At 31.5% G+C, this 22268-nt stretch overlaps 3 protein-coding genes across 3 annotated transcripts; 1 reads left to right on the top strand and 2 right to left on the bottom strand.

Moving 5' to 3' along the window:
- Positions 1-45: 45 nt before the first annotated feature.
- On the bottom strand, positions 46-1256 carry LOC118038785 (uncharacterized). The gene is made up of 3 exons (XM_035045201.2): positions 978-1256; positions 761-881; positions 46-665 (listed from the first exon to the last, which is right to left on the bottom strand). Exons 1-3 carry the CDS (start codon positions 1161-1163, stop codon positions 490-492), a joined length of 483 nt encoding a protein of 160 aa, XP_034901092.1. The 5' UTR covers positions 1164-1256; the 3' UTR covers positions 46-489.
- A 1596-nt stretch (positions 1257-2852) lies between these two features.
- LOC118038786 (uncharacterized) lies at positions 2853-4279 on the bottom strand. The gene is made up of 4 exons (XM_035045202.2): positions 4143-4279; positions 3925-4031; positions 3171-3249; positions 2853-3071 (listed from the first exon to the last, which is right to left on the bottom strand). Exons 1-4 carry the CDS (start codon positions 4143-4145, stop codon positions 3024-3026), a joined length of 237 nt encoding a protein of 78 aa, XP_034901093.1. The 5' UTR covers positions 4146-4279; the 3' UTR covers positions 2853-3023.
- An 11210-nt stretch (positions 4280-15489) lies between these two features.
- Positions 15490-17293, top strand: LOC118038787 (transcription factor MYB35). Its single transcript, XM_035045203.2, has 3 exons — positions 15490-15719; positions 15808-15937; positions 16349-17293. Exons 1-3 carry the CDS (start codon positions 15584-15586, stop codon positions 17103-17105), a joined length of 1023 nt encoding a protein of 340 aa, XP_034901094.1. The 5' UTR covers positions 15490-15583; the 3' UTR covers positions 17106-17293.
- The last annotated feature ends 4975 nt before the right edge of the window (positions 17294-22268 follow it).

The raw sequence follows: 22268 nt of genomic DNA, 5'->3' as shown, positions 1-22268 counted from the left end.
CTTGACAGAATTGATATCACCCATTTATGATATACGAGACCGGGAAATATAAGCATTACTGTATGTAAAGAGAAATATAGTCTGTTACATAAGTGATTGGCAGGCCCTTCTCCCAGAGAATGACGATTTCAAGTAAGTTAGGCTGAGCTCTACCCAGTTTATTACTCAAACAATTGATACTCTAAAAAGATATCCTTGAATGCTTAAGACCTGGAATGCATAGCTTAAGACTGTAGTGTCTCTTATACATACCCCGCAGCCAATTTACCACTAACAATAAGCAATTATTTTCTTCAGTAGAAAGGTGCGTGCCTTTGATTTCTCAAGTGTCGTAAACAGAACTCAGAAGCAAAACAAATTATCATGTTAAACCATGTATCCAACCCACAAGACCTCCTTGCCACAAACTACTCTTTTAAGGAAAATTTGGCTAGAATGTTTACAGCAAACAGATGGCATTGTCAATCCAATGATGAATGGATAAAAGAATCAAGAAGTTGCTGGTTTTACCCCATAGAATTCCTTCAATGATTCAATTGCTGGCTTGAAACCAGACCTCAAAGGTACAATAGAGACAGCTCGCAAGTGTTGTGCATTACCATTCTTTGGTTTGGACAAAGTCATTCTAAACATCTCTCCTTCCAAAATTTTAGCAGCATTGGAAGCTGCATAAAGCCAGGCATACATCCCATCATTGGAATTTGCATTAAAAAAAAAGACAAAAATTACAAGAAAATTTTGTTTTCTTTTTTTCTTTTACCAGCGAAAGGGTGAAGCTTGGAAAAGTGAAAGAAGTCATCAGCAGAGCAGCCAAACAAGACTCTAGCAGCCCTATCAAAGCACATGACATTAAGCACCTTGGTATCCGTGGCTATGGAAACCTGCCCATAAAACAGAAATCATAAACAGACTCTAGCGACCCTTTATTCCATTATGAAAGTTTTGGCAAACTAAATGGTGGGGTAGTAGAAACTTACAAGGACACGAAAGAGGCGCTTGGAAGAGGAGGAGGCCGTATTGTTGTGGCAGAATTTGCAAAGGGCATTGAGAGTATCAGGAAGAGTTCTCTCGCAGAGTGAGCAGGCTCTGTAAGAGAGACTGTTAGCGTAGTCCATGCCTATCACTGTACACATTACTGTTGTTGCCTTCTCATAACCCTCCATTGATTCGCTTCCTCAAAGATAGCTATTTTCTTCCTTCCTTTTTGTCTTTCTTTATTTGTTTTCCGTTCTCCATCGTGTGCCGTTCTTGAGGGGAAAAAAAGAAGGATAACTTTCATTTTACCCCCTAAATTTATGGATTTTATCAAGCTCTTTCAAAAGGCTTTTTTTTTTTTTTTTTTTTTTTTAAATCACCTACCCTTCAATTTCTTCCAAAAGTATAGATAGTTATCGATTTGACTTTTTAAATAAAATTTTCACATCATTCTATTTTAAGACATAAACTAAAAATAATTTTTCATAAAAAAAAAAAACAATATAAATTCAATCAATTAAAGATCTATATTGATGAGATACAAATTGTTTTTTCACAATATCTAACGAAGACATCAACTAAATTTTTTTTGAGATTTTGTAAGGGTTAAATTTGATAATAACTCCTGAAATTCCATCTTATTTATGAATTTGTATTTCGATCCATCGGTCCATGGAATTGATCAACCAACTCTTAACAGTGGAGTTTTCGATTCTCCATCATCTACAAGTTGGGTTTGTAGGTGCTGGTCGGGGTAAATCCTCATTAATATAACTCAATTTATATTTTCCGGAGATGTACATTTCCACAATTTAGAATCATAAAAGCATAGATGATATCGTTTAGTTTAATACCAATATAGGCAATAAAGTAGTTTGGTGTTTGAGTTTGTATTTGGGGAAGGATTTAGTCTATTTTTAAGGTGATATTATCTAAGGTTTATGGTGTTTCTATAATCTTCATTATAGAAAGATTTGAGATATTTTTAAGATATATTGCAGGATCTCTGCTCTAACACCATGTTAGATCATATCAATGAGCTTTAAAGACTTAGTCTTTTCATTGATAAATTATATTGTATGATTATACACAACAGAAAACAAGATTTTTCAGGCTACTATTTAAAAATTAATACAATAAGAGCTGCTCATGTTAACATGACATCTTCTTTTAAGTACGAAGTTTTGTTGTTTTGATTACGAAATCCATGAGAAGATGTTAGAGAGAATATTTGGTGTGGTAAAGCCCTTGAATCCTATAAAAATCAACCCTTGGTGTTTTCAATTCATGTTTTAATTAGGAGGCATGTTTGTTCTTTGATTTGTGAGATGTACCATTAATATGATGATATAGGGTTCTTATGATCTAGGGATACTTTATTTAATTTAGAAATAGATGTTTTGGAGACTAAAAGTTCACTACTGTAGTGTAGGGTTTCTCTGTGCATTAATTTAAATGGAGCATGTTAGATCTCCTTGATTATTTAGAAGATGTAACGTCTCATCTCCATTTTTCGAAAACTGAAGTTCATGGGAAGGGGAACTTGTAAACCCAAACAGTTTCATCTGATTTGATAAATCATGAGCTTGCCATCCATCCCTCTAACACAAGGTGGAAAAGATGTGAACAACTAAAAAAATTAATGATAAATCACAAGCTGCCATCCATCCCTCTAACACAAAGCAGTAACACACGTTATTCTCTCTATCCATCGTGATATCCTTAATTAAACGGCTGGTTATCAATTGTAAAGCTTAAAGTCTCCACTAATGGATCAAGGCTCTGCCTAGGGATCTTAAATGGGGAAGAGGAAAGGGAAGCTTAGAGCATCCTAGCAGATGAGTAGTAGCAACCTTGAAAATTAGTAACAGCGAAAATGAAGAGGACAGCCTCCTGAATCCATAAATCACTCAAAAAGATTAATGGTGTAAACATCATAGTCCATAAATCATTGATCACCAAAGTTCTCAACTAAATTCACAGAGTTAAACATCTCATCATATGCAGCCAATCCTGCTGAACATAATTTTGGTTCAAAATTGACCAACTTAGACATAAACACCGGAAGCAAGTAACAGGAACAAGGACCCAAAACCCTGCACCAGCGACATCAGAGATCAGATTGAGCAATGAACCACAATTAACAATAACAAATCAGAAGGTGATGGGGGAGTAACAAGCATAACAAATCATACCAGAAATAAAGAGGCAATTGCTCCTGTTGTAAGCTCCTTTGCCAAACTGCGATTTCTCCTAGAAGAGGTCGCTTCGTAACTGCATAAACCACGCTTGTATAATATAAGAAACAAGATGGCACATGTCGGTACACAAACAGATCTTTTCATAGTTCATCAACAACATGATTAAACAAAATAGCAGATCTTTTCATAATTCATCAACAACATGTTTGAATTTAAATATATTACTCTTTGTTCTAGAAAAGAAAACGAAATGCCTGCTCCATAGAGTGTTAATCTTTATTATTACAGTATATTAAGTATGCCGATGATGTTTGTAATAATTAATCTGAAGCAAATTTGATGGTTTTATCTCATGGAAAACATAAATAGAAGATTAAAATGTGAGGAACAAATCAAATTAAGGCCTCGTTTGTTTGCTTGCCGAAAAGTTACATGGAGGAAAACGTTTTCCTAATAATAACAAAAAGCCTTAATTTTTAAGCTGTGACTAGGAACCATTTCCATTGACTAACTTTCCTAAAATTCAACGTGGGAAAATCTAGAAAGTGGTTTCCAGAAACCATTCTACGAAAAACAAATACAAAAAAGCCCTAAATTAAAATCACAAATCACCTTGACTGGCAATTGAATTTTTTTGAGTAAATTACATCACATGTAGATCTGATCTAGTGGAGGAAAGGAACTGCTAATGAAGCAAAAGCACAACAATAATTCCAGCAACAATTCATTTAAGCATAGCTTAGCTTACATGAAGAAGGAAGCAGTGACAATAAGGCCGATGGCCAGCATGAAGACTGCTAGGGTTGGGTACCATGCCACCGGGACTGGACTGGATATTGCTGCTGCCTTTGAATCCTTCAATTCAATAAGAAAAAAAAAAAAAATCAAGAAGCAGAACAAATACGTAAATCAATCCAATTCTCAGCTATTAAAAAGAAGAAGAAGAAGAAGCAATTGATCTTCTACCATTGACTTGTATCAGTGCTGTTTGTTTTGAGAGATGTTTTAATCTCGTTGTTCACTTGACGACACACCCAGACTTCTCTGCTCTGCTTGAATGCTTGGAATCATAAAATTAAAAGTAGTAATAAAGGGAGGGACTGCGGACTTCGGTTTTGGGCCGATATTCAGTTGGGCGTAACCCTTTCTTTTTAACGCGATGGCCCAGGATAGTTGGACGTGCTTCCTTAGCCCAGCCCGTTTTAATATTGGAGAAGAGATTAGCACTATGAATTGGGATACTATTTTTTTTTTTAAATTTTTACTATGGCTTATTTATTTATCGGAAAGTATTTATTTCATGAAAAGTGAATTTAATGGAAAGAAGAGGCAAATGTTTTCCTAGCAAAAATTTTTATTTTTTAAATTTACTAGAAATCACTTTCTGATTGATTAACTTTTTTTAAATTCACCAATATGTAAAAGTTTAGAAAATAATTTATAAAAATTAATTGAATTAATTTAGATTATCCTATTATTCATAACTTAAATCTTGAATCGGGTTAATTTATAATTAAAATCTTATAAAAATATATTGCAAGAACATTAAAAACCCTTTTTATCAAATTTTTCCTCTAAATATTTATGCAAACTTATTAAAGTAATTTTAATTTAACTAAAACAAGGGCAAAAGAAAAACATATTGCTAGAAATTTAGGTTAAAAACACTTTTCTTTCTTTCTATTGTGAGGCTTTAGAAATGTATATGTCCATTGATTTTCCAACCCAACCCACAGCGATTAAAAGAATAATTATTAAAAATTTATCCATGGTCAATTCAATATTCTATGTAAGTATGCCATGGACTGAAAATCTCCAGATTTTTTTATAATAATTTTGAATATTATATAAATAAATGAATAAAGCCTAAAAGTAGTGGGCTCGAAATGTTTGAAGCAAAGCTGAGAACTGAGATGGGCTATGAGCTGAAGGCCTTTGTGTATAATGAAAACTCCACGTTTGATGCTTTTGCAAATGGGTGCGGCTGCTTCAATTCCATTGCATATGGAGAGCATCATTCGTAATCAACTGCATGCTCGGTGTTAGAAATAGTCTTCACCTTTTAAAAGAATTTGAAGATGTCGTTTTTTGATTGAATTCTTTTAAAAAGTGATGACTGTTTCTTTTCTTTGATTGAAAACAACATTGAACATGCAATTCAAAGAATTTTAATAAAGTACACAAAAATAATAATAAAAAAATCATTGTTCACCTGGATACAATTGGAAGAAAATTTTGGTGTTTTAATATTGATCAGGGACATGATGAATATTTTGTGTTTGGATTATATAGTGAAATTACAACATTACTCTTAAAAGAAATTAATTTTTGAATTTCTACTCGGGGATAGTTTTGTATTTTCAATTAAAAATACACAATAAATAACATTTTTACCCTTAGAATAAAAAAAAACTAATGGGAAAATGGAGTGCCTTTTCATTATTTTCAATATTGTTGCATAATAAAAGGACCTTGGTGCCCTTGATGTCAAATAATTTAACTCTTGGATTAAAGGGTATTTGTGTCATTTTGTTGTTGGTTTTTCTTGTAATTAATTGGTTGGGTGGGGTTATTTGAGTATTTTAATAATTAAAAAAGGATTAAAAAAAAGCTAGCGTGTACTATGCAAGCGTCAACATGTCAGCTGCTTTGCTATCTTTAAACAACACGTGTAGTTGATTGTAGCGGCCAAAAAGGCTATTCCAGGGTGGCTTTATGCTCATCTCTGCATCTTCTCCTAGGATATGTGGTGCGTGCATCAATAGGATGTCTAGTTTGTCACCAACGATCATTTTTTTTTTCCTCTCTCTTTCTCAACGCCCTGCCACTTGATTTTTCAAGTCATCCCCTAAATTTTTATTTCTTTTTTATTTAGTACCTATTTTTTGGTTATATTTTTTTTTTGAAATAATTCATTGAATTAGATTTTTCTTTCAATTTCATCCTTATTCAATCTTTTATCTTGTTGAATTTGATCCTTATTTTTTTTATTGTTATTTTCTTGTAGTTTAAGATAATTTTTAGAGTTGCTTTTTTTTTTTTAATTCCACCTTCCGTAACTTTTTTCATGATAGATTTTATTTTCATTCTTTTCATTATTTTGTTTTTCTTTGCAAAATTTTCAAAAGTGGTATTTTTTTACACGATTTAATTCTTCAATATATATTTGGTTTGAATTAGAGCTTGGTTAAGCTTGTGTCTTAAATTTCACGAGTTGCAAGCTTTGAAAATTAACTTAGCTTCATGAGGTTTGCCTAATATTGCTTTTGTTTTTCTTATAATTTTTTTAAATTAGTGTTTTTTTTTTATTTCATCATTCAATATTCATTTAATTGGAGATTGGACCTTGTTTGTTTTTTTTTTTCCATGCTCTTTATAACTTTGGTTTTATCATTTTTTTTATTTAATTGGGTTACCTCATGCATTTTTATTTGTTATTCTTTGTTAAATTTATTTTTAAAATAAATTTTATTCTTGAATTAAATAGAATTGGTTTATTGAATATAGACAAATGCTCACTTCATTTTGTTTTGTTCAATTTTTTTTTTTCAAGATGTTTTTCTAACGACCCAATAACCCGAGTCATAAGACCGAGATGACCCTGTAAAAGAAAAAAACAAAAAAATCTCGAACAAAATTCTTAACCATTAAAAAATAAAAAATAAACTAAATAACAATCAAAATAATAATGATCAAATATGGTATAAAAACTAATGAAAGAAAATAATGAGGGGCTAAATTAAAAAACTAAGAAAAGGGTAAGAAAAAAAGAAATAAAAGAATGAGGATCAAAATTGGATACTTAACATATGCAATAAAATATTGAGGGACAAAATTAAAAACAAATTAAGAAACAAATAAAAAAGAGAAATTAAAAGAATGTGAACTATATATATATATATATATATATATATATATATATAAGAAATGAAATAAAATATTAAGGACCAAAATTTAAAGGAAAAAAAATCAAGAAAATGATAAAAAAAAAAAAACAACATTAAAAAAATTAGTACCTTATTTTATATAAAAACTAAAAAAATCAAATAAAAAAAAGGATGAAATTGATTTTTTTTAAAAGAATCCAAAAGAGATCAATACCAATAAAAAAAAGGACCATAATTGAAAGACAAAATAAATGGGAGAACAATACTATTTTTTAGTTGATCTAATATAAATTTCAAAGAGAGCAAAGAGAGGGGAGAGAAAAGAACTCAACCACTGTTAGTATATGAAGGACACTTGCCATCAATTTTTATTTATTTTTTATTATTTATATTTATAAAAATACTAATTTTCCCGTAATCCAAACAGAGTATAATAAAACAAACATGATGAAAATACAAAAACATCTTTTGATTTTGACTTATCTTTTATTTTTTTTTATTTTTTTTTGTATTTCAATGGTATTTATGTAATTTGACTGTAAAAAAAATTATAAACTTACTAAATTGTCCAAATCAATTTGCAAATAATATTTATATCCTCGCAAATAAGATAATTATTTTTCTGTAGAAAAAGGAAAAGAAGTTAAAAGACTACATATCCGGGTGTTTTCCTTACCATCCACGGTGCACCACATTGCACAACTCTCCTCTTTTTTCTTTTTTCTTTTTAATATAATAATTAATTAATATAAAAAACAAAGCGCGAATCATCCTAAGGTTGATTGTCTTGCTCTTATTTTGTCTGATAGACTTTCGCCATCTGCTGCATCATCATCAAGACAGCAACAGCGAGACTGATGTTTGTCCGTCTTCAGTCCCTCCTCGAATCCCAGTCGAGACTTGTTTGACTTTTGTTCTTGTTTGTTGCATGGAGAAGCCCCTCTTTTTTCTGAAATTGCCTTTTGGTCCTCATCTGTTCTGGTTTTCTCTAGGCTAGCGACGACCTTTTCCAAAGATTTTTTCCCCATTTTGTTTTTATATATATTCGATAATGATGATTGGAAGAGGTTCTAGTTACTGTTCTTCAGCATGACCTGAATACTTCATCAAGTCCATAATAGTTCTCATGATATAAAACTCTATAAATTGATGTTACCATAGATATATTAACATAATTAACATGTCAAAAAACCTATCTTGTGTTTTTTAGTTGTCTTTTTTTTTTTGTTTGAATTTGACATGTACTGTATTACTTTAGGTTTTAATTTTGGAAATCTCATCATGGAAAATGAAAAGATTGAATCCGAAAAATGAGATGTGAAGCTTACTCTTACTAAGTCATATGATTTGTTGACAAAAGTTAATTAAACTATGCCTTTGGTCATTTGATGTAATGTGATGATGATTTGTGACATGATTAGCCTATAAAATTTAAAATCATTTAATTTAAAAATTATTATTGGTTTAAAAAAAATTAGAAAAAAAAATCTAGACAAAATGAATCTAATAAAATCAAGAAAGGTCATCAACGGTAAGCAAAATAAGTTACACGTTACAAGTGACTCACTTTTCTTCAAAAAAAGAGTGTAGTGCACTCTAGTCAGTATTAGTTTTTTTTTTTTTTTGTTGTTGGATTTATCTTATAAAAATATTTCTGATAGTATATTTAATGTTATAATTGGAGTTTTAATATGCTTTTAAAGTATTTTTATCTTTTTATTTATTTTCTTTCTTTTCATTGTAATTATTCACTTGTTTTTTTGATAAAGAGTGTGACTTACTTCAATCACTTATGGTGAGCTAACCAAAACAACCTCGAGATTGAATCATACCCGAACACCTGATGAGCCACGCCACATGCCATTGGATAGAACAAAATATCGGCCAAGTTTATGCAAATGTTTGGTTTTTAAATCATTTGAGGTGTTCTCCTTTTCTTTCATCATCAACCACAATCAGTTAAAACCTAACAACGTTATCAATTAAGCCCCACTAAAAAGACAAAAGAAAGAAGCAAGGTGCATGGGGTTTTACTTATTTGGTTTTGTTAGACGAGGTGGGGAGAGGAGAAATCGAAAGAAGAAGAAAAAATGGAGAAAAAAGAAAGAAATAAGTCAGGTGGGTTTTTACTCGCTTACTTGTAATTGCAATTTGTTCTTATTCTTTTGCAGTCTCAAAAATTAATTAATCACAGTATTAATTGGTTAATATAGTGACTAGCAAGCACGAAAGAAGAGGTCGAAACACTAGAGTCAAGTGCAGCCTGTAAAGAAATTGATGGCAATTAACGACATCGTTTACATTTTAACAACGTAGAACTAATAATATAATAATATGTTTTAACAATATAATAATTATCAAATGGGCACACAGCCTGCAACATTTTTCTTCCTTGGCTTGCCAACCGTTGAGAAATAGAGAAGATTGCTAGCAAGAATCTTTCTTGTAAAAGAGTCAATGTTGATGATGACACTTGTCTTTTATGTTCTATAATATTTAAAATTAATTAGTTAATTATATTCTTACTGTAGTTTTAATTATAGCCTCTATCCCTTTCAAATCAATGATATCATAAGTTGAAGAATGGATAGAAGAAGGATTCTTAACTTTGCTCAAAACTTTCTTTAAATATTATTAAACTTAAGCCATTTATTTCGAAAAGAGCTTGTTTTTCTTACCGGAAATTTGGATAATCTTCCTTAATTATAATTCATTTTCCTTACAAGATTTTTCTAACATTATCAGGCATAGAAAAATAGGAAAAATATTTGAGAAAAATATATCTTTATATATTACACTACCATTAAAAACCAATTAATCATAATCTTTAATTTATTTATATTCTTAAATATTTTCATCCATTTAAAATTAATGATCAAACTTGCTGTTCAAAATTATTAGGCTGGTGAGCATATATTGAATAGTTTATCTTTACCGATGCTTACTAATTAAATTATCTATCCAATTATAGACTTGTATTCATACAAGTTTAGCATATAAGCATACAATTTATATGTCAAAGCAAACTTTTCATAATTTATTTAGATATATTTTTAAGCAAGGTCTATAAATTGAAAAAAATTTGACTCAAATATCTCTTTATAAAGATTGATCCTAAGCTTTAGTATAAAAAAAAGAGAAGAGGAGACAAAGCTTAAAAAATAAGAAAAATAAGCTGAAAATTGAGATGAAGAAGGATTTCACATAAGCATATCAATCAAGTATTTTTTGAAATCAATTTTTTATTCACCCCCATAATTTATTTTAATTAGGGTTGTCAATTTTGTTTTAATTGGAGTTCTATTATGTGGTCATGTACTATATATATATAATAAAAATATATTAATTTAACATATATGATTTCAATTCAAATTTAAAGATAAATTAACTTCAAATCATACAATACAAATACAATGTCAAGTATCTAAATATAGTTTTAAAATTTAAAATGCTTCTAAATAGTCAAAAGTCAATACTAAAAAAAACTTTAATTTAAACTAATTCAACACAAATAAAATAGCGAAATATTGAGAAATTAAAAGATTTTATACAAAAGAAGCATATATAAATCATTTAGTAAAAGAAAGAGGTTTGCTTACTGGAGGGCGTGTTCAAGCCTTTATAAGCTCTCCATCATTTTTTACGAGAACAATACGTTTGTACATGGTGTATGCAATGTGAAATTTTCCTTTAATTATAAACTTTATGGCACCTGTTATCATTTTTCATTTTATGTCCATTCAACTAACAATTATCATTATACAAAAAGAAATAATTATATCATGAAGAGTATATAACATTGACAAGATTTATGAAAGATTTTCCTTTTCCACTCTCATATTACACACTTACAGCTAAAAAATTGGTAGACAGTGGATATTACATCAATCAACTAGGTAACATGGATCACTTGTATTATTATTTTGTTTTTGTTTTCTTTTCTTTCATAATCTTTTCTTTTTTATTTGCCCAATAATTCAATAATTTTATGAATTTTTAGTTTTATCAAACTTTTATCTAGAATAGAACGGACGAAGTGAACTCACAATACATTGGCTAAAATTTGAGTGAGAAATTTAAAATGACCTAAGATCCTGAATGAGAAGAAATTTATTCTATTTTTTTTATTTTGTAAAACAATACAAGGTATATTAGTCATTCCACCTAAAATAAAATGAAATTGACAACCTTGATTTTAAGCATACTAATATTTTATGTTAAATAGATTTTATTGAAAAATAAATTTCAACAAAGTTTTAATCTAAAAATGATTGGATCCCACTTTTAATTTGATCTCAAATATGCATAATAACCATGTTTTATAACAAATTTCCAACAACCCTCCACATGAATGAAAATTATCTAACCAATATAAAAGACTAAAAAATTTATAGAGAAATACTAATTTAATGGATCACTATATTAAGATAAATAGCTTTTAATTTCGAACTTTTCTTAGTGAAATACTATCAATTTTATTAAGCTAAATAGTGAACATGATATCTTGAATTATACAACCTTTTATGTAAACCAAGAAAGTAGTATTCATATAATTCTTTACCCTGGAGATTATTTTTTGTTCCTACTATTGTGTTCATTTTAATTCTGAGTAACTCTTGCATTCATGAGTGCTTTAAAGAATTTAATCTTTTTAAAATTTTTAAAGAAATAATCACATTTCTTACTCATATAAGTGCTCTTTCATTAAACATATTTTGCTATATTCCACTTGGTATATCAAGATATAAAAATCATTAAGAGTATAAGTCATTTTTTTATCATGATGTGACTAATACCTTTTTATCATAATAATAGGTAGGAAACAATAATTTATAAATGCTATAGAGAATGTTATATGATTTAGTTTTTCATTAGAACATAGATCTTGAAATCTTAAATCAACCAAATGTATGGTTACCATTATGATATTTTTTTCATCTTTAAAGGATTTAAACTCATTCCTCTTGATAAATTATACATAAACTTTCTCAATAAACCTTTGATTAATGAATCTGCAATAATTTTCTTTAACTTTATAGTTAATGGAAAAAATCTTATATGAGAGCACATGTTCAACGATAATTATATTTATGTTGTTGTCTGAATATGTTAAAAAAGAATGTCATCTTTAATTGTTTTTAGTCAAATTATATTTTTATCAATTATCTATGTTATTTTTAAACTCGTCAAGTCTATTGGATAACATCGGGTCAACTTCCACTCCGCTTAAATTTTTTTTCTTCTAGGAAAATGTTGGCTACATCTTGTTATTTCTTTTTACATTAATTTTTATCTAATTGGCAATGCAACGCGGAGTAATAATCTAGAATATCCTAAATTTGATTGCTATATTACTAGATTTGATGGTTTTCATTTAGTTTATCTAGTGCTTGTACTTACTTTTTAGGATTTTATTTTAGTTATTAGTATTTGTCCGACTTTGATGGATTTTTTTATGCTATAGTGAGATTTATTCAAGATTTAAGTAGTTTGGAGTTTAGATTGTTTAGGTGAAAAGTGAGTAGCAATAAAATATTTTTCAAAGTAGAAGAGTTGTTTAGTGAATTGTTAGAAAACAAGAGCAATTTGCATATTAAACCAAAAGTTCACGTTTTTGGTCTATATAATAGTACAAACTTTTTAATTGACTTGATATTTTGATATCTTATTCTCACGGCTCAACTCCAATACATGATTATAAATCGATTACATCAAATTAATTATGGGCATGTTTATTTTTTTAAAAGGGATAAATATCAATAGAAGATCAATAGGTCTCAGATTCTGGAACAATAAATTCCTTATTTTTTTTTAAGTATTTTAGTTTTTAAAAATGCATCACAAGAGGAGCTCAAAATATATCCTTGTACATGCAATGGCGGCCAACTGAGTTTTTGTTGTAGTAATAACATTATTTTTTATGTCTTGCTAACCATTAAACTACTAATATTATATAATTAACTTATGACTGTGGGTTTATGATCTTATCTATGAAAAAAAAAAACAAAATAAAAAGAAAATGTTGGTAATTAAAATGTCCAAAGGCTTGAAGAAATATTAATGAAAAGTTGATGATTTCAGGAAAAAAAAATGCGCTGTTTCACGTTGGCGATGACTATAATCAATTTCTTAATTAGATAAAAAAAATGGGCAAATGGGACCCCTTATATATATCTCTTAATGATGTAAAACAGTTGTATGCAATTAAAACTATTTATATTCATCCCTTTTGGTGTCGCTGGACAGAAATTTCAACATATATAGATATATATTTCTGTCTTTCCGCAATCTCTTACATGCTCATCTTTCTTGAGAATCACAAAGCAAAAATCATCATCAACAATATGAATGAGAAAATACTAAAGAACTAGAGTCGTGGGCTTTGCCACGCTAGTCTCTGTTTAATTGTATTTAATCATCTCAAAATCATCTGTGTTTATCTCCCCCTTATCACCATATTAAAGAAAATTATAATTCCTAGAAGTCTGATGCTTCCAAGAAGCTTCAATCCCGTCCAGCTTCCATGAAGTTGAAAAACCATCTATTATCCTCAATTACCATGTTAAATATATATTATGTGACTAAAACGGGGTGTCATTGTTTTTGTGGAATTTTAAGAGATAAAAAATCAATATTAAGTTTGAAATTAAAGAGGACCCTCTCCTCCGCATAAGAAAACTCCACTAGATTTTTCTTGCTCTATAATAAAGAATTCAAGTTGCAAATATGACATTGGAAATCATGATCATTTCTAACTTTTAAGACTTTTGTCTAATTATAATAACGAATCGATCAGCTTCATGTCCACTAGTACTTCCTTTGAGAGGCATTGCTTCTTCTTTTTTTACCTGTCAAGAAATTAAGGCCAAGGAGTTCTTCTCCAAGGAGTTGTTGGAAGAAACTTAAACCCAAAATATTGCAGAGAAATTATATGACGTTAAGAAGATTTAAGAAGAAATGTTGGAAGAAATTTTATATATATATATATATATATAAACAAACATCACCACTTTAAGAAGATTTAAGAAATCCAGCTTAAAAAATGTCACCCCTTTATTTATATATATAAAATAAAAAATAGTAAAAAGAGCACTTTTTTGGAAAAAGAAAGAAATATTAGAGCAGAACGTAATTAACTCCATCAAGGCACTGTCCTTTCAAAAGTGACAAAATCTAATCTTCAACAGATTTTCATCTCAAATTTTGAGTTGGAAGACTCCAAGCTCTTTATCATCAAATATATACTGTAGCTGTCCAGGTTAGTTTTCTTACATGGATAAAAACATCATCGTATATAGGTCGGCTTTGATTATTCCATCCTCTATTTGTGGATTTTCATGTGGCTGCCTAAATGACCCTATCTAGCCAGCTAGCATCAACAAAAACATATATAATGTTCACTAAAAACATGGAACGTTTCTCTTTCTGGTATGTCTTCTAAGAAAGCTTAGGAACACTGGGACTTTTAGAAGGATTTATATATTTTTATTTTTACTTTTTCATTTTTATGTCCTACAAAATCGAGAAGTGTCCCTCCAAACTGGTTTCTGGGCCACTAGTTTTCATCCGTCCCTGTAAAGAAATGTTGCAATTTACTATAGCAAACTCTGTGACATTTGGTTGCCTATTTTTGCATTCATGACAAACTGTGGCAATAGCTACAATGAGTCATCAAGTCAAAAGAATGGCATTGATGAGTCAGTTCCAAGAACCTGATCAGATAAATTGAATATCATGCTTGGATGGCCCAACAACATATAGGTTCAACTGTAAAAAATATTTTTTGAGTCAGCAAACCATTCTTTTTAAGGTAACTAATTAGTTACTATACTGAACTAGCTGGGATCGATGGTTAACATAAAGATTACTGAAAAATGTTAACTAGGGTGCATTGGCTAATTAATTGTTTTCAACAATGAGTTAACATTGGAACTTGTTTCAAAATCAGAGCATGTACAGGAATAAATGATATGAAGATCTAGAATGGTGTGTATATAAGAAGAGTTGATTTATGTATGCATGTATGACTTGTTAACTAGCAAGTTGAAGCCAGGTAGTTATATTTATCTACCAATAATTAGTCTAGGGTTTGGAAAATGTCACAATTCAAAGGCCTGTAGCTATCAATTCATTTCCTGTTGAATTTCTAGTAATAAGACTTAGCTAGGATGCCTTTGAAAAATGTAGAGAGGGAGAGGGAGAGAGAGGAGGATGTTTTATTTAGGGCACCTAAAAATTTGAAGATGGAAAGTTCTATTAGCCTTGCTTATATTTTAGAGCACTAGTTGGAAACTGGTTGAACTTGTCTATCATTTTGACTTGTGTGTATATGTTCGAAAAGAGGAGGACTATTATTTTTTTGTTTTACTTGTCTATACCCCACTCCAAGTCTATAATTAAAAGGCTCAAGCAGACCTCCACCAGTTTTTGTAGGAATTGAGACCTTTTGGGGTTCCTCACAGTGTAGAGAGGATATCCAAGACGAGATCTTGAGAGAGAGAGAGCGAGAGAGAGAGAGAGATGGGAAGGGCTCCTTGTTGTGACAAGGCGAATGTGAAGAAGGGGCCATGGTCACCAGAAGAAGACTCGAAGCTTAAAGAGTACATAGAGAAATATGGGACTGGTGGCAATTGGATTGCTCTACCTCAAAAAGCTGGTAAGATCACCACTAACAATTAGGATCAAACCGTTTCCTCTTTCTTTCCCTTTCTAATGGTTGTTTTTACACGGTTTTTGATGATCAGGGCTTAAGAGATGCGGCAAGAGTTGTAGACTGAGATGGCTAAACTATCTGAGACCCAATCTTAAACATGGTGAATTCTCTGATGAGGAGGATAGGGTAATCTGCAGCCTATTTGCAAGCATTGGAAGCAGGTGCATTGATTTTCACTTGAAAGGACTTCTTGATCCTTATTTTGTGTCTTTCTCTTAATTTGATCCATAATTTCTACTCAAATCACACAATTTCCTTGCTTATATCTCTTAGTAAATGTGTTTTTTGGTTTTTTTATTTTCCACAAGTATCATCTGTGAAATTATGTTGAGGCAATTTATCTAAAAACAGCTCGGGAAGAAAAAGGTTGAAAGACAGAAAATTCTAGGTTTTTTTTCCTTTTAACTTCAGAAAACATCCTGCATAAATAAAGAATCTGCCTATTTTTTGGATAATTTCTATGCATGCATGCCAAGTTAGGAGTCTACATCAAGACCTACTTACAGCTGCAAAATGCGTACTTAGAGTTTCGTTCTTATGCAACCTATTTTCCCTTAACATGCAAATTGCAGATGGTCAATAATAGCTGCTCAGCTACCAGGAAGGACAGACAATGATATTAAGAACTACTGGAACACCAAGCTCAAGAAGAAACTCATGGCCATGGCTCCTGAATCTCAAAGAAAACCCCCAACATTCCAATCTCCTCATCAAACTCCACCATTACCATCTCATTCACTGCCATCCATGTATAAGGACTCTGGTGGTTCTTTCTCTTATTACTCCCAAAACAGATCTTTCACTGGCTTTGAGCCCCTTTCTCAAATTCCGTCTAGTCCTTTAGGCACCAACAGTGTTTCTCTAGCCACAAACTCTTTACTTTTCCAAAACACCCAAGAGGGCTTGTTCAGTCCCATGCAATACTATCATCCAGTGAAAGATAATTACATGGTGTTTGGTAGTGAAGCAAGTTGCAGTTCTAATTCTGACGGGAGTTGCAGCCTGATAAGCTATGGAAGAGAGATCAAACAAGAAGACATGGGATTTCCCAGCTTCATGTCGTCAAATGGGTATGGAGATCAGAACCAGAAGGTCATGCTTGGTAATGGTAACAATGGAGTTGAAATTTTGAACCAATGGGTAGAGAAGCCAAATGGGAATATTGGAGAAACCCCATCAGACTATGATTTCATTGAGGACGTTAAGCAACAGGTTAGCAGTAGCTGTAATCATAACGATGTTAATGGGAGTAATAACTATAACAATGGCAACCTGCTCATTGAAGAAAACAAGACGCCGGAGACGGTCATGTACCACTACTACTACTGAATGAAATGATATATATGGACTGACTGACTGTAAAATCAAGAAAGATTTGACGGGGTAAGGTGGAGAGATTTCAGACAAGACTTCGAATTCCTGGGGGATTGTGTTGTTTTATCTGATGAAATATATGAAACATTTCTTCTTTTGACAGTACATGGGTTTGTAAAGACCTCTCTTTTCTTTCCTTGTTCTGTGCATTCTTTTTTGGGATAGGTGATAGATCTAGGATATAGATGATGATGATTGTGATGATGTAGTTATGTGTATGTACGGTCCTCGCTCACTTGCAAACCCCCCACCCATAGTTTTGAAACCCGACCCGGTCATTGACCCGGTCAACCCTCCAGGTCACGGGTCAGCTGGGTTGACCCGGGTTAACCCGGGTCAGCTGGGTTGACCCGGGTTAACCCGGGTCAACTCAAAAAAACCTAAAAAAAAAAAACACATAACTCTGCGTTGGCTAAACTTCGACTTGCTGTAATTGAATCTCTTCTTCCAAGCTTCACCGCGTAGGATGGTCCACCGACCTGTGACATTTTTTTCATAAGAATCATAAGTAACAAGTCCTGATTTTGCAGCTCGCAATACCAACAACAATAAAGAGATGGATTTAGATACTCACATAAACAGACGCATCTCTCGCTGCAACAGCAATGATATCTGCACAAGATACTACTCCAGGACAGATCTTCTCAACTTCAGCGTATTAGAACAGGAGCTGTCGTAAAATGCAGGGGAGAGTTGTGCTTGGCATGCTATGTTCAGCAAGAACACACATGAACATGAAAGAAGCTATTGCTCCTGCTTTTGCTGCCATTTTATATGTTTTCAGTTGGAGAAACTAAAGTTTTTAGCGCGCTAAATGTATAGCTAAGTCTGCAAGTGTTGTTACCAAAACACTTCTTGTCGTGACCCATTAATTAATTATTTTGTCTGCATCAAATCCTATGAAATAATAATCTAATGAGGCTGCTTTGGTATTTTTTAGAGCAATTAGTTGCTCACAGCTGTAGTCTTCTCAGTTCTGTACGTCGTTTTGACCTTTTAATTGTAAAAGTCAAAACGACGTCGTTTCATGCAGGAGAATATAAAAGAAAATAAACTTGGATCTCAGCCGGGTTTGGCCGGGTCGGCCGGGTCACGGGTCGACCCTCCGGGTCGACCGGGTCTGGCCGGGCCAATTCCCAGCCTGTTTTTTCCTTAGACCCGGCCCGGCCACAGGCCCGGGTCGGCCGGGTCCCGGGTCGACCCACCGGGCCGGGCCGGGTTTTAAAACTATGCCCCCACCCCCCCCCCCAAAAAAAAGAAAAAAGAAAAAAAGAATTTGATGCGCAAGTGTAAGTAGGGCGAAAGCTTTTGTGATTACAGGATAAAAAAATAGATTTTACGAAAGTATAAAGCTATTAGTTATAGATTTTCTTAATATGATCCATTACACAATTATGAATATTAACTAAACGGTATTGAACAGACCTGAAAACCAACCATGCATCATTCTTCTCCCTTCTTAAAAGCTTTTTATATTCCTACTTCAAAGAATATTGACAGAGTTCTTGAGCGTCCTCTGGTTTTGATTTACATATAGGGTGACCGTCATGCTGTGTATAATACACACACGCACTTCATGGATAGGGTTATTCTGTCCATCAAATTGGATTTTCATTGATGCTGTATGAAGGGGTAATTGTGGCCAATATAGATTATGAGAGGAAATTGTGTAGGATGTATATAAATAGAAAAGGTTGATAGGCTTAATATACATAAATAGAAAAGATTTGGCTAACTCACTCCTATTATTCTCAACTTAGATTGTTCACTTCTTTTCCAGGGACTTTGATTGAAGAGCGAGCCCAGAATCTTTTAGTATATAAAAAAAGCAAGCTAGCTAGGTCTGACTGAAGGTTGGAACTGGCCTCCTATAGTTTTTTAAAACAGGAGAGATGATGGTGGAAATTTTGGATTTTTGTGGAGGCAAACGCTTTTAAAAATGGAGTGATAAATTATCATAATCTCAGTCTCTCCGGACACAATCCCATGATTTATTATACATGCAGTATCCTTTATTTATCTTCCCATGGTCCCGTCTCTTTATTTTATACTAATACATTTAATTTGCATTGATAAATAACATTTATTTTCAATATGTGCATTATTATTTTTTATTTAATTTAATAGAAAATCTGACAAATTTTAGACTACAAGTTGAATAAACGTCTCTATGTCATTTTAATGTTTCCTGTAGACCCCGGCTTTTACATGGACGAAAGTTAATCACACTCGCAATGCTCATATGCATTATGTACAGCTTGTTAGAGTTGAAGGAAAGCATTCTGACAATTGAACGTCCTTAATATTCTAATGCGTATAGCAGAGGTGCCAAGATTTGGACCTAGTATCTTTTATATATATATTATTGTGGAATAGTTGTTGAGAGTTTCTTATAGAATATGTTCCAGCTCTTGTTGTATATATATTTATATTTTGAGGAATAGTTGTTGAGAGTTTCTTGTAGGATATGTTCTGGCGTTGTTCCATAGAATACGATCATAATAGGAAGCATGGAATAAAGATTTTGTGTATATATTAAAGAACTTGAAAGGAAAAGTAGAAAAAGCAGCAAATTGCTCAGATGATAATTTATATGTTTACTTGAGCAGTGACAAAAAACTAAAACATGAAAGAATGTATATTTCATTCAATGTTACAATGATTATATATACATGTATAGACCTAAGAAGCCGTATATTAAATGGTGAATATCTTGTGCCTATAAAAGTAGGATTACAAGATATTGAGATCAATTCAAAATATCTTATGAAAAAAAACTCTCTTTCAAGTTAAAGCATAAATATCGAGAATGTTCAACTTGCTCATTAATTTTTTAAAAATGTTTCCTCATGATACCTTAGTGAAGATATCAGCAGTTGAAGATAGGAGGGAACAAATCTTGTAACAATTTGACTTGTTGGGATCTTTTTTCTTTCAACATGGTAATCAATTTCAGTATACTTTGTATGGTCATGATATATAGGATTGGAAGCAATATTGAATGATGCTTGATTATCGTAGAATAATATAATTGGTTTCAAACAAATATGCAAATCTTTAAACAAGTATTTAAGCCAGGTAAGTTCACATGTTGCAGTAACCATATACTTGCACTCAGCTTCAATGGATGACCTGAAGATTTTATTTTTTTTGTTTTCTTGTCTTCTATGAAATTAGAGTCTCTAAGAAATACACAATAATCTAATGTAAATTATCGTGTCATGAGACAATTTGCCTAATTTACATCACAATAAGCTTTTAGTTATAGAGAGTTGTTGGAAAAAAATAATAAACCAAGTCCTTAATTGTTCTTTAAATATCTCCCAATATAAAGAATAGCATCTCAATGAGGTTTCCTTGGTGCATGCATAAATTGATTTAAGATCACAAAATACATGATATCTAATTTAGTAATTGTAAGATAGATTAATCATCCCACTAATATTTTATAGAGTGAAACATCATTCAATAATTCACCTTGATCATTTGTAAGCCTTAGATTTTGTTCCATGGAAAAGTCAACAGGTTTAGCTCCAAGAAATCCAACATCATCAAGAATTTTCAATGTGTATTTTGGCTGAGATATGATAATCTCGGCTTTTGATATTGTCACTTCCAGACCAAGAAAATATTTGAGATTACCAAGCTCTTTTATGTGAAACTGTTTTTGAAGAAAAAACTTGAGATCTTGAATAGCTTTGTTCTTGTTTCCAATAATGATAATATCATCCACGTAAATAAGAACCATGGTTAGATTAGAGCTTTTTTCTTACATAAAAAAAAGTGGTCTGAGTATGACTAAGAGAAATCAATCATTTTAAAGGCTCTTTAGAACTTAGAGAACCAATTTCTAGGTGCTTGTTTGAGTCCATAAAAGGATTTGTGAAATTGACATAAAAATTTAACCCCTGGTCGATAAAGTCCTGGTGGTGGAATCATGTACACTTTTTCATGTAAGTCACCATAAAGGAAAGCATTATTGATATCTATTTGAAAAAAAAATATGCCAATTTTAAATAGTTATCAAGGTAAGAAGACAACAAACTATGGTTAACTTAGCAAATGGAGCAAAAGTCTCATGATAGTCCAAGCCTTCTTTTTTTATGAATCTCTTTACTACTAAATGTGCTTTGTATCATTCCACTGAGCCATCTGATTTATAATTGATTCAAAAAAACCATTTGTTACCTATGAAATGATAATTGGGAGAAAATGAAACTAGGGACCATGTATTTTAATTTTCAAAAGTGGTGAGCTTAATTTTCATTGCTATATGTCACTTTGGATCATATAGTGTCTGTTCATATATTGTAGGTTCAATAGTGCTAGAAATTATGTTAAGAAATAATTAATAAGAAGAAGATAATGACTGGTATGAGATAAAGTTAGATAACTGATATTTGGTACCTGACCGAGAGGATGATGACTTGCTCATGGTTGTCGAGTACACTAACGTACCAACCTAGCCACAATGAAAGTCACGAAGAAGAACATAGGGTTGTTAAGGTTGATCGATGTGATGAAAAATATGAGCAAGTGTGTTTGAGGTAGGAGAATGAGAAGATAATGAATAGAAAATGTGTGTTGAGTTTGATGATGATGGTGAGAAATCATGAGAAGAGGGAGATGAAAGAGAATTAGGTGTATTGGGTGATGAGTGAGAGGTAGATGATGGAATTGGAATAACATTGAAGTCAAGAGATATAGTTAATAGAGAGGTTGAAGGTGAAAATTGGATAGAGTGAGAATGCAAAAAGAAAATGTATTTTCATGAAAAATAACATCATAACCAATGAATAATTGTCAAGTGGTAAAATCATAAAGAGAAATACAGGTAAAACAAATGCAGTCATCCATAATAGTTAAAAAATAATGTGCACTAGAGTATGTTTTAATTTTATTTAGACCCTAAATATCACAGTGTATAAGATCAAAAGAATAAGTACTCTCAATAGAACTTATAGGAAAAGATAACTTTGTTTGTTTTATCAAAGGACAAACATCATATGAATGTTGAGAATCATAAACAAAATATAGAATTAGTTTTGACAGAGATTGAGAAGACAATTTGAATGGATGTCTTAGTCTTTTATGTCAAATAACTTTTAATGGGAAAGA

This window comes from Populus alba, chromosome 4 (assembly GCF_005239225.2).
Source record: "Populus alba chromosome 4, ASM523922v2, whole genome shotgun sequence".
Classification (NCBI taxonomy): Eukaryota; Viridiplantae; Streptophyta; class Magnoliopsida; order Malpighiales; family Salicaceae; genus Populus; species Populus alba.
Note: the sequence above shows the minus strand (reverse complement) of the source record. Positions and strands in the feature narration are given on the sequence as shown.